Below are 11906 nucleotides of genomic sequence, written 5' to 3' on the forward strand. Positions count from 1 at the left end.
CAGTTTGAAAGTTACAGGTCTTACATTAATGCCCCTTGTCCAATTTGGATTTATTTTTGTTTAATATGTCAAGTATGAGAAACATGGCTATGATTTCATTCTTTTACTTATAGAAACGCATTTTTCAGCACTTATTGTTAGAGTTTGCGAACTTACATTTTAAAGCAATGATTTTTAATGTTAGTGAACAAAAAATTTACATGGTTGGTAATGTAGCTCAATAGTAGAATATAACTTTAGCAGATGCCTGACTCTGCTTTCAGGCCCCAGGACTCTAAAATAATTTTATTATTTATTGGATCATTGAAGCTCTATTGAGATATGTTCACAGTGTCATTTTGCTTTTCTTCTTTCTCCCAGTCTATAAGGAAGAGCTTCCAAGGTCCAGTAAATTCTTTTTGAAGAACAGACTAGTAGACATCACATGACCAAACAAATGTACCCAGTTTGCCTTTGGGCTTGGACTGATTATAAATGGCAATGCATGTTTTTCTTTGTGCTTCATGTTGGAAACTCATACCTTGCTGACAGCTGCCTTCACTTTTTTAAGTGATTTATTATTAAAATACTCCCGTTCTGTTCTGTTCACACACTAGAACACACTCTAGACTTTGTTTTGACCATCTTGGTGAAGTGTGTGTTGACATATCTTTGCAGTCAAAGTGGACTGGGAGTGTCTGAAAGACACATTCCTGCTGTCAGGATTAGGCCTCCCTTGTTTGTCACAGGATCATCTATCATGGATCCTGAGCACTGGCGGGCATACTGCTTTAAAAAGGTTTTAACATTTGTTTGGAAAAATGATAATAAGCAATTATTTTATCCTAATAATCAGACAGTAAAGTCAGAATAGAGATATTGACTAAAAGTTAATTATCAAAATTATGGATTAACAACTTAATGCTTGGATGAACTTAATTCTCATAGTCTGTTATTTAGCAAACACTGTGCTTCTCTGTCTCTGTCCTATATGTTCATATCATTGTCATAAGTTGCACAGTATAGGAATTTCTGTCTCTGCACTGAGTGGAGAACTCGAAGCCAATTCATAAATATTCTTCCCTCATCCCATTATGGATTGTCAGATGTCACCATTCTGTAAGCACTTTGTATGCACTGGTAGAATGACAGCTGGTGGTCTGAATTAGTGTGGATTGTTTATTCTTACTGATTGGACAGTAATGCAGAGGTTCAGTGGCTCTGAATAGGAATCATGAGTTACTGTAGGTTCTCATACAAATAAAGAGATTTTTTTTTTAAAAAATAAACTTTAGTATATGATTAATAGAAAATACCACACAATTAGCCATTTCCAAGCCTGAGTTAAGACCATAAAGATTTTAAGAGTTATAAAATAAATTACATAGTAAAACTTTTGTAAGCATTTTTATTTAGATAGGATTTCATAGTATTATTCCAATTCTCTGAATTATTTTGTATCATTTAATGTTTGATATAGTGATTACAATATTAGAACAATGTGATTTCTTTTAAAATATTTCAGGTCTCAAGTTTTAAGTTATCTTATCCAATTTATCAGTGATATTTTGTCTTGTTGCTATTTTAGTATTTTTTTTAGGAATTAGAAATAAGTGATTTCTTTCATCTAAGATTTTTTTCTTGGTCATTCTGATTTTAATGATTATAGGTTTTTACAGTGGAAATTCCTACCCGGAACCAACTTTTTATAACCCAATTCCTTGGAAGCCAATTCATATGCCCCCTCCTAAGGAAGCTAAGAGTGGACCAGGAAAGAAGAGTAAACGACCTGCAACGAGTCAGCCACTCACATCGTCATCCCTGGCAGTCCATAATGCCAGGAACAGCCTGTGCCTTGGAGCTCTGTGCCGAGTACAGAGATAGAGTGTGTGCACAGAGCATGCCTTGCTACCCGGAGCTTACATTTAAAATCAGAATATTTTTCTTAACACTTCCTAATCAGTAAATCAACATTTGATGTGGTAATTAACAGGTACCAAAATTTTAAATTTGTATGTGGAATCCTTAGAGTTAAAGTTAGTTTTTATATTTTGGTTTTTATAAACCGTTAAGGTTGATCTAATGATTGTGTTTTAGTTTTTATTAAAACTCACTATAGTATCAATAAACCAACAGTCTTTCTTGTGTTCTTTTGTACTCTGTTATTTGCTTGTGTTATATGCTTAGAAACATACCATTAATTTGTTCAAACAGGGACTTCTAAACCTTACTTAAATTGAATGGGTTAGAAACCAAGAGAAATAAATTTCAATGTTTACAATGTTTGTTATGGTTTTTAGTACAGTTTTCCATGAAGGTATTTTAAAATTTTCCTTTTTGCATTTATTTATTTTGTGTGAGTGTGTATATGTGTGGGCATGCATATACTATAACATGACCGTGGAGAGCAGAGGTTAGCGTGGAGTGAGTCAGATCTCTACTTCTACTGTGTGGATTCTAAGGATTGAACTCAGGTCGTCAGACTTGCGCAGCAAGCACCTTTACCAGAGGAGCTGTCCCATTGGTTCCCTGTGGAGGTGCTTTAAAAAACTAACTGAAAGACTGCTCTGCGGCACAGAAGTAAAACTTGGAGTTATTAAGACAAACTTTTAAAATACTATTTTGTGCTGTAGATCTGATGTTTTTATAATGTCGAGACACTAATAATGTGTTGTTACACTTTATAAAATCCTTTTTATATGCTTATAATTGGATTGCTGGCTTTGAAATTAGGGTCACCATTAGCTCCTTTGTAATACTTGCTACCTTAAATGTTAAATAAAATTGGGAATATTCTGATAAAATCACCACTTTTTTTAGAAGTCTTTTTTAGATGATCAAAAAAAATGAAAATGTATTTAAATGTGATTTCTATTTGGAATATATTCTGATTTTGCTAGATTAGTAATGTTATTGAAAGTAGTATTTGGTAAAAAAAAAAAAATACCAGTAAGATCTTCGAAGAGTAATTCTTGGCATTGAAGATCTAGAGAAACAGATAGTTTAGAATTAGGTTTATTGGGTCAAAAGCTTTAGAGGCCTATTTGAACACAGTTACTTTTATAGAGAAGATGGATAATTTTCCATGGTTGCATGCATACCCACACACACCCCCTAAATTCTTCCTGAACAGATTTCTTGTTATAACCCCCCTAATTCCCAAATCCACTCCCACTCTCTGAATCATAGGCATTTTAGATACATTTGTAAACCTACCTCACAGATTAGGTTAGCTCTTAGCTCTAACTCTTGAGTATAAATCATAATACTTTTCAAGAAGTTATTTAGCTATCAGTCACTAAATCAGAAGCTTGATTATATGCTAATTGCAATGGGAAGTCCGGAGGATTTTATGCAGGATGTTGGCAAGATCTTGTTTATAGTTTGTGATTACTCTGGCTGCTGTGAGGAAGTTGGCCTGTCGTGGAACAAAGCACAGACGCAGGAAAACACATTTGAGAAATGTTGGCAGTATCCACTAGATATGTCATAATAGTTGGATTAAGGTAGCAGCAGCTACATGTAAGAAGTGGGAGTAGATTTGGGAATTTTGATCAGAAAGAATTTAGATAGCTAAAAGGGAGCTCATGTTAAATAGCCAGCAAAGACCCTAAAAAGCAAGCATCTGAAGGTAGAAGAAAGTCCAACTCGCTCCTGCCTAAGGACATTAGCTAAGATTACCTTTTTTATTTCTCTAATTGTTTCTGTGTCCTCTAGAACCCCTCCCTTTTCCCTTTCCTCACTCTTATTTTTGTTTTTGATTCCCCTCAAATGTTGTGCTTACCTTGCCTCCCTTGACAGTCCCAGTGTAAATCTACCCAGGTGCAATAATGAAAGAGTGGGCTAGAATTGGCTAGGCATGGGGAGGGTTTGTTGATGGTGGGTTTCAGCTTATGCTGGGACCTTCAAATACCTGAGAACCTTTCCTTTTAAGGGTATTCATTTGCTGATATAAGCCTGGCTGGTCTAGGAAGGTGCTTCTGTGTATCAGCTAATTGCCTAACTTGTCACTTTACCTGGTTTTCTTTCTAGCTAGTGTATAAGCTATGCTCTCTTCAGTGCCTGGGATAGGAATAGGGGTATCTGTTTTGTGAGCTATTTGGGGTTTCTTTAGGCTCCATTTTTATTTTTAATTTGTGTGTGTGTACACACACACATACGTACATGTGTACACGTACAAGCACAACATTGAGTGTAGAGATCAGAGGACAACCTATGTCTGCTTGACTTGGTTCTAGGGAAGAATCAAGCTTGGATCCATCAGCCTTGGCAGCAGGTGTCTTTACTCTCAGCCATCTCATTGGCTCTCCACCTTATTATTTTAAGACAGGATCTTTCACTGAATCTGGGGTCTCACCAACTGGCTGCACTGGCCAGGCTAGTGAGCCCTAATTTCCTTGCCTTCATCTTCCACCACGGGGATCACGCCATCTTGCCTGGCTTTTCACTTGGGGGCTGGGAATCCAGACTCAAGTCCTCATGTTTGTACAGCAAGCATATCGCTCAACTAAGCCACCTCCCTGGACCTGTTCCCCTTTTAAAAGTATCTAATTCAGCATTTAAAAACATTTAGATGTTAAATAAGAGCAGAAAGAAATATAGGAAGCCAGAGGAACCATGGTGGATTTAAAAAGAAGGGAGAAAATGCATCTATCATAATTTCCTGAGAAAATAATGAAATAGGTCTATTTCCATAGTCTCTCCAGGGTTGGTTATACACTTACCAACTTTCTACCATTCAAAAGCTTCTTGGAATCTTTTGCCAGCCATTGATCCTCTGTTCTCTTTGCCCATGTGGATTTGAAGTTTTCTTTCTTAAAGAAATGTCATTAGATTTTTAAAGAAGGAAGAGATACTTGTGTGTGAATGATCTGCTATGTTTAATTGGATACACTAAATCTAGTTATGAACATATCAACACCAAGTGCTTATAGACCTACATGTTTGTTGTCCAGGTGAGAAATTTAGTTTAATGGTAGATTGTTTTTTGTTTGTTTGCTTTGTTTTGTTTTTAGAGACAGGGTTTCTCTGTGTAGCCCTTGCTGTCCTGGAACTCACTCTGTAGACCATGCTGACCTTAAACTCAGGTCCACCTCTCTCTGCCTCCCATGTGCTGGGATTTAAGGCATGCACCATGATGATAGGTTCTTAGGCATTGTCCATTTAATGCAATTGTTACAGCTGTGGAGATGGATAGCCTAAGCTATGACATTCTTCCATTTATTTACTCAACAGGTGGTTATTGAGTGCCTATCATGTTGCAAGCAAGAAAATGGACCAGAATGGAATGCAAGGAAAGAAAACCACTAGATGAGCAACAAAAGAGTGGAGGGACAGAAGACAAGGGTCCCCACTGTGTGTGTGTGTGTTGAGGGTACGAATGGGAGCGTCTCTGGCATCTGGTCCTTACTACTTGGGACTTGGATGCAGTCAGTATGTGAAGCCATCTACTACTGCATTTGTAGCACTGGCTAGATCCTAGGTTAAAAATCCGGACTTAATCTGAAAGCTCAGGCTGGGGGGGGGGGGCATATGTAGAGATGGCTAGCCTTTTGGGGGGGTCAGGAGAAGCACTCAGGAAAAAGTGATTAAGCTGAAATGCAGGTTGAAGGCCCCCAAATAGACAGAACTTAGGATGTGATCATTTGGAAGGCTGGGAGGTAAAGGGGTAGGTTTACAGTGCTGGTGATGCCACACACAGCCTCTCAAAGGCCAGTGGTAAATGATAGCATCTACCACTAACATCAAAGTGTCTTTCCAGCATCTTCAATCCAATGACACATTTCTCCAAGGTTATAGAAGTTTCCACATTCTTAATTTGCAAAGAAAACTTGGAATTCCAAGGGAAGTACACTTTGAATTTTGATGGTAAAAATACACCATTATAGCCCCAAAAGTCTGAAGTGATACAGATGGAGCTATTTATTTAAAAAAATAAATTGCAATTCTATAATTAACAGTTAAAAGCCTGTGCTTTCATGGACTTATTATACACATGGCCCAAGTAAATAGCAGTACAGAGTAGGTATACCAATAAAGCACACTTTTGTGACTACAAACTAATGTTTTCTTAATTCACAAAGAAGATATAGCTAATACTGTTCTTACTATACTATTAATATCTTAAATTCCATTTGTATGTTAGTTTAAGAAAAGAAAACCCATTCACTTGCTTTATAGAGAGTACTGACTTCCTGCTGTTTGTCATGGCTGTCTGCCTGAGGAAAGTTTTCAGGGCAGGCAGTGGTATCATGAATTACCTCTTAAAATTGAGAGGAAATACACCAGGAGAGAGTACTGCTGTAAGCTCAGGAGAAGTGAAGGAGCATTCTGTCTTCTCTAGGAACCTCCCTGCTCCATGCCCTCTTCAGTTTCTTTCTCATACTCATGGAACTTGTGAAGTTGGGAAAAGAAGGTTCTCTTCCCCTCCTCTTCTCTGGTTCTGGGAACCACCAGCAGGCCAGAGGGAGAGGGAAGCTACCACTGTTCTTAGTTGGTAGCAGTTCAGGGTGTTTATTTGAGGAGGGTGTTTTGTTACTTTCAATGGATTTAGCCAAATGATCACTCAGCACCCACCTTTCTGCAACTCACATACTCTCAGCCAAGGGCTTTCCTCCCAGAGTGTAGGTGAGACAAAAATGCCAATACAGGTGTCTTAGTCACTGTTGAATTGCTGTGAAGAGACACTGTGACCACAGCAACTCTTAAAAGAGAAAACATCCAATTGGAGGTTTGCTTACAGTTTCAGAGGTTTAGTCCATTATCATCAAGGAGGAGAACATAGTGGCAGGCATGGCAGGTGTGGTGCTGGAGAAGCAACTGAGAGTTCTGCATCTGGGTCTGAAGGTGGAAAGCAGAGAAACTGGGCCTAAAGCCTACCCCTAGTGACATACTTCCTCCAACAAGGTCACACCTACTTATCTCTCTAAAGTAGTGCCACTCCCTGACGATTAACCATTCACATTTATGAGCCTATGGGGGGGGGCATTCTTACTCCAACAACTGCAACAAGCAGATCTTAGGTATCACTCAATAAAATAGAGGAAATGGCCACTAATGTATCTGTCCAATGAAGACCCTGTAATGATTGGTCATTATACTGTTCAGATTCTACTTTTACCCAACTCCTGGTGAGAGGGGGGCAGGATTAGGACAGCACTGGAGCCTCATCTGTATTGAGTGACATGCGTGGCAGAGACTCAGGCAAGTCTCTTAAGCCCCTCTACAAGTCTAATGCTGAATCCTTAGGAGATGGGTAACAATATATGCATCACTAACATAATTTGGTGAACTCTGGCTAGACCGCACTTACTAGGTTTACATTGGGTATGAGTAGAAAATAAAATTAGAAAAGGTAGAGCCAAAACTTAATTAAAAAAAAAAGTCAGCCTAAGCAGCATGTTACATTAAATATGATTTTGGGACCAAGTAGTGACTTGATGAAAGTTATTTTAGAATTAACCTAACATTGTTTTGTAGCATGGCACTAGTGGGAGGAAACAAGGGCGAAACAAGGCAAGAGGAATTATGTTTAGAAAGAATTCAACTTAAGATCTATGAAAGAAGCCCATACCTCCAAGTTCACTGTGGGTCACACTAAACCAATAGTCTCTCCTGGCACAACGCATCCTTCATCTCAGCTTGTTCATTCAACAGATTGGTGAAGTGTGAACTGAGAGTCATCGCCATACAAGGTCCTGAGAACTTAGGCAATGGCCCAGCTTTGCCACGTCTTCCTTGCTGAGAAGTTGCAATTTCTAAGTACCTAAGGCCTTGACCTACTTTCTCACCTTAATCTAATAACAATTTCTGCTGATTTCCTACTCTAAATCAGTAACTCCTTCCGAGTATCAGCACACTAGCACTGTCTAGGTAAGATTCTAAAAGCCAGAGTCCACACCTCAGAACAGTGACATCACAAGGCTCTTTGGAAGCTTCTCAAATGATTCCAGCGTGCAGCTAAGTTAGGAAACCACCACCAAATGTTTGTCAGCTCTCCCTTCTCCCTTCAGCTCTCACGCCAGTCCTTTGTCACATAGATTACCACTCCAGCGTCCAGTTTGGTTACTGCTTGTCTAATCTTATCCGAATGCTAGTATCTTCTTCACTCCAACCTGGTGACTTGGGGACACATCTAACCATGTCACACTGTTCCACTTCCAGCTTTTCCAAGTCCCTCAACCTGTTTTCATCTAACCACAGTGTTCACCAGAATAACACAGTGTTCACCAGAATAACACAGATCCTGGATTGAGGGCTGTACATTTTTAACTTGCTTGTTTTCCTTCTGAGGGGAAGAGGAGGGCTCAGAATAAAGTAAAAGTACTTAGTTTTTATAGCTTGGAAAGGCATCCTCTTTTCCACTCCTTTTCCCTGCTTCTCCTACCCATTCTGATACATAGTTTTTTTTTTACTAGAGGGCCCAACCCTTGAAATACAATCGAATTCAGCATGTTGATCTAACCCAGTTTCTCTAGTCTTATCCCTAAATATTCTTACCTTGTTACTTTTACTACACAGCATAAACCATGCTATTACTATAATTTTTTATTAGTTCTCTCTCTTTCTGGGAAGGCCTCACTTGTTACCTTCTCCTCCAGTGCTATCTTTAACTTGAAGTTTCAAAAGCATCCGTTCGATCTCAAGTCAGAAAGTACCTCTAAGGAGCCTTCTCTGGTTCCTTAATTTGATGATTTGGGCTCTTCTTTCTCAAGTATCTTGTATGGGTTTCTCTTTAATCTTGTTATATTTTATTATAATATCCTGTCCTAATGGCTCTTCATTTTCTCCTCTTTAAATTTTATACATTTAATTTTTATAATATTTTGATTTTTTTCCTCTTTACCATTCCATACATTTATATTATGAATTTTATGCATTTTTTATTCCTGCTAACTCCCTGAATCCCTCTTACTTTTAAATTCAATTCATTCAAGCTAGCAAAACATTAACATTCAAAGTGACTTTTACTTAAAATATTGTTACCTGATATATAAAACTCACATGCTATGGGGTATCATGTGCTTTTGATGCATATATACTTTGTATCATGTTTAAGTCTGAGCAGATGTTTCAATTTTATTAAAAACTTAGAGTATCTTTATGATGAAACCATTCAAAATCTTTTAATTTTTTTATAATTGCATTATTGTGATTTATACTCAACAACTCCCCCCCCATACACCTAAGGGTAACTACTACTCCTAATTATATAGCACAGTACCAATTATCAGTCACCTCTTATTTGATCCAGCATCTGACTGATAGCTGCTATGTTAATCTCAGTTCTGTAACACCAACATTGGTTTAAACTGGAAGAGATTTCAAAAGTAATTTTGTTCAATTATAAAAGTGATGTGTGTGTGTGTCTGTGTGTGTGTTTAACACTAACTGAATTTGAGGAGAATGCCATCCGAATGGAAAGATGTCTTTATGCTTTAAATGGCAGTAGAGTACAGTAGAGTACAGTGCCTAGGACAGTTGATCTTGAACTTAGTAAAATGTATCCATTATAGTTATCTGCACATCAATATTTTCTTGTAGGTGGGAGAGGGGCCTGTGAGGTCCCCACTTCTCCCTGAGAACTACTGGCAGTTGGAATGTGTGTGAAGGAGGGGGATTATTTTCTTCAGTGGTGTAGCCACTGATATACTGTCCTTGCTCTCGTAACTGTTTAAACCTACTGCATTGTGTGCGCGCACACACACACACACACACACAAAGCATAAAAATAGAGGGAAACATTGAGAAGAAGGATTTCAGTAGGAAAGGAAGCAGGATGGGTGGTAAAAATAGCTGAAATTCATTATATGAATATGTGGAGCCATAGACAAGAAAAAAGAAAAAGGAAATGTTGTTGAAGTTCTAAGGGAAAGTATATGAAGAAAAGAACAACAGTGAGAAGACCCATTATTAGAACAGTGTTTAGGAAACAAGAAATAACTAGAAGAACTTAGCAACACAGAATCTCTGCAGGACAAGCAGTGTGATTTTAAAAACTAGTGAAAGGCATAGGGTCGGAGTAGCCTGGCTTGGTTATCATGTGTATAATACCTGGTACAGGGAGGTAAGAAGACAGCGAGTCAGGCCAGCCTGAGTAAAGTGGAACTTGTCTCATAAAACAAGACAGAACAAAGCAAAAAGGAGGCAAGCATTTCAGAAGAAGCTTAGACAGGTGGCCTTGTAAAATAGCTCCTCTCTGCTGCGACTCTTCTCCAGGAAGTAGAATCCACTGGAGAGTGATCTAAACTTCCTGGAATCAGGCTAGAGATATTTAGAGATGCATTAAGAAAGACCCTCAGCCATAGCCTACACTTGAGTAAATGAATTTTTTGAGGACTTACCCTTTTGAAAAAAGCCAAATCTTGAAAATTGAACATTCTCAGAAAAATGTAACATACAATTTCATATTGATCTTATCAGTCACTATATAGTCCCACGGCTACACTATCCCCCAGCTTTTACATTCACATATTATTCCATTGCCAAAGCTAGCTTGGGTTATGAGGACAGCGATATACCTGACAGGTAAGAGCTGTCTCCCTGCTCAGGTCTCAGCAGGCCTAAACCCCAAAGACATTTGAAAAAAAAAAATTCCTTGGTTCTCTTTCCCCTTCTGAGGAGCAATTAAAAATATTCCCTGGTGCTTTTAAATGTGTTCTGTCTGAACATAGCCTGGATTTCTGTCTATGGACTAAGCAAGTTACTAGCTTGATCTGCTAGCCACTGCACTGCTACCCCCCTGTCTTATGGAAAGCCTTCCTCAATGATGGTAGCCAACAACTGGACTCACCTCATCCCTCTGTCCTGGTTCATTCACGTCTACTTCATTCAACTGGCTCCTCTTCACTTAGTCTCTTTTCAAATTAAAGACCTTGGGGAAGCAATGCAAACATTCTGGCTTCAAAATAAGAAAGTGGTAATTTCAGTGTCTGTAGGGGAAGGGCAGAGATAAATAGGCTTTTGTCAAGTTTAGCTCATGGAAAAGGCAGTGATACACTACAGGAAGTTCAGAGCACTGGTTGATAATTTACAAGTCATCATATATTGTCAACTTAATGTGTACCCATTTTTAAGATGATGGTGATGATGATGATGATGATGATGATGATGATGATGATGATGATGATGATGATTTAGGCTAACCATTGAAATGATTAATGGACATGTAGGGAGGTTGACTTGGGATTCAAAATGTGCTATTAGTAACAGTCTTAGGTTTGCTCTCTAGCACTCCAAAAAGAAAGATAAACAAATCCAAACCCAGCACATGAGTTGCAAAATCAAGTTTAGTATGGTCCATATCTAAAAATGCAAAATCATAAACTATTAAACAAGCTCTAAAGAGTGACTAAAACTGTTGGTGATGCCAGAGCTCAGGAGTCAGGGCCTATGGGAGGAACCAGTGCCTATGGGCTGTGTTTAACCTTGGAATATGTTTTCATTGTCTGATAGAATTTTAAATCTTTTTAATTAACTGGTAATGTTTAAAGTAGTTTTAACACAAAACCCTGTGGTTACATTTTTATACTCTTTCAAACTCTTAAGAGTTGACTCAAGGGCTAAGAAGATGGTTCTGTGGTCGCAGCATGAGGGCCTGCATTTGGATCCTCAGACCCATGTAGTGTGGGACAGGGTAATACACATCTATTATCTGATCTCTCCTGCAGTGGAACTCAAAATGCGCTATTAGTAACTGAGTCTTAGCACTCCAAAAAGAAAAATAAACAAATCCAAACCCAGCACGAGTGTGTTTTCATGCAAAATCAAGTTTAGTTGATTTAATCCATTTCTAAAAATACAAAATCATAAGCCATTAAATGAGCTCTAAATTGTAACTAAAACTGTTGGTGACGCCATAGCTACACCTGCAGAAAGATGGGAGGCAGAGACAGAAGAATCCTCAGAAATTAACATTGCCTGATAGC

General features: G+C 38.3%; 1 protein-coding gene and 1 long non-coding RNA gene across 2 annotated transcripts in view; one reads left to right on the forward strand and one right to left on the reverse strand.

The window, feature by feature from the left end:
* Nucleotides 1-2136, forward strand: part of Ccdc34 (coiled-coil domain containing 34) — a 24870-nt gene extending 22734 nt beyond the window's left edge. The window contains exon 6 of the mRNA XM_021193718.2: nucleotides 1649-2136. Within this exon, the coding sequence (XP_021049377.1) occupies nucleotides 1649-1863 (215 nt within the window). The 3' untranslated portion in view covers nucleotides 1864-2136. The remainder of the gene's footprint in view (nucleotides 1-1648) is intronic.
* Nucleotides 1-7848, reverse strand: part of LOC110318566 — a 20793-nt gene extending 12945 nt beyond the window's left edge. The window contains exons 1-4 of the long non-coding RNA XR_002380371.1: nucleotides 7553-7848; nucleotides 6720-6847; nucleotides 6240-6372; nucleotides 4704-4793 (exon numbers count right to left, since the gene is read on the reverse strand). This is a non-coding gene — a long non-coding RNA (uncharacterized LOC110318566). The remainder of the gene's footprint in view (nucleotides 1-4703; nucleotides 4794-6239; nucleotides 6373-6719; nucleotides 6848-7552) is intronic.
* Nucleotides 7849-11906: the final 4058 nt, after the last annotated feature.

Source organism: Mus pahari, chromosome 3, assembly GCF_900095145.1.
Source record: "Mus pahari chromosome 3, PAHARI_EIJ_v1.1, whole genome shotgun sequence".
Taxonomy (NCBI): Eukaryota; Metazoa; Chordata; class Mammalia; order Rodentia; family Muridae; genus Mus; species Mus pahari.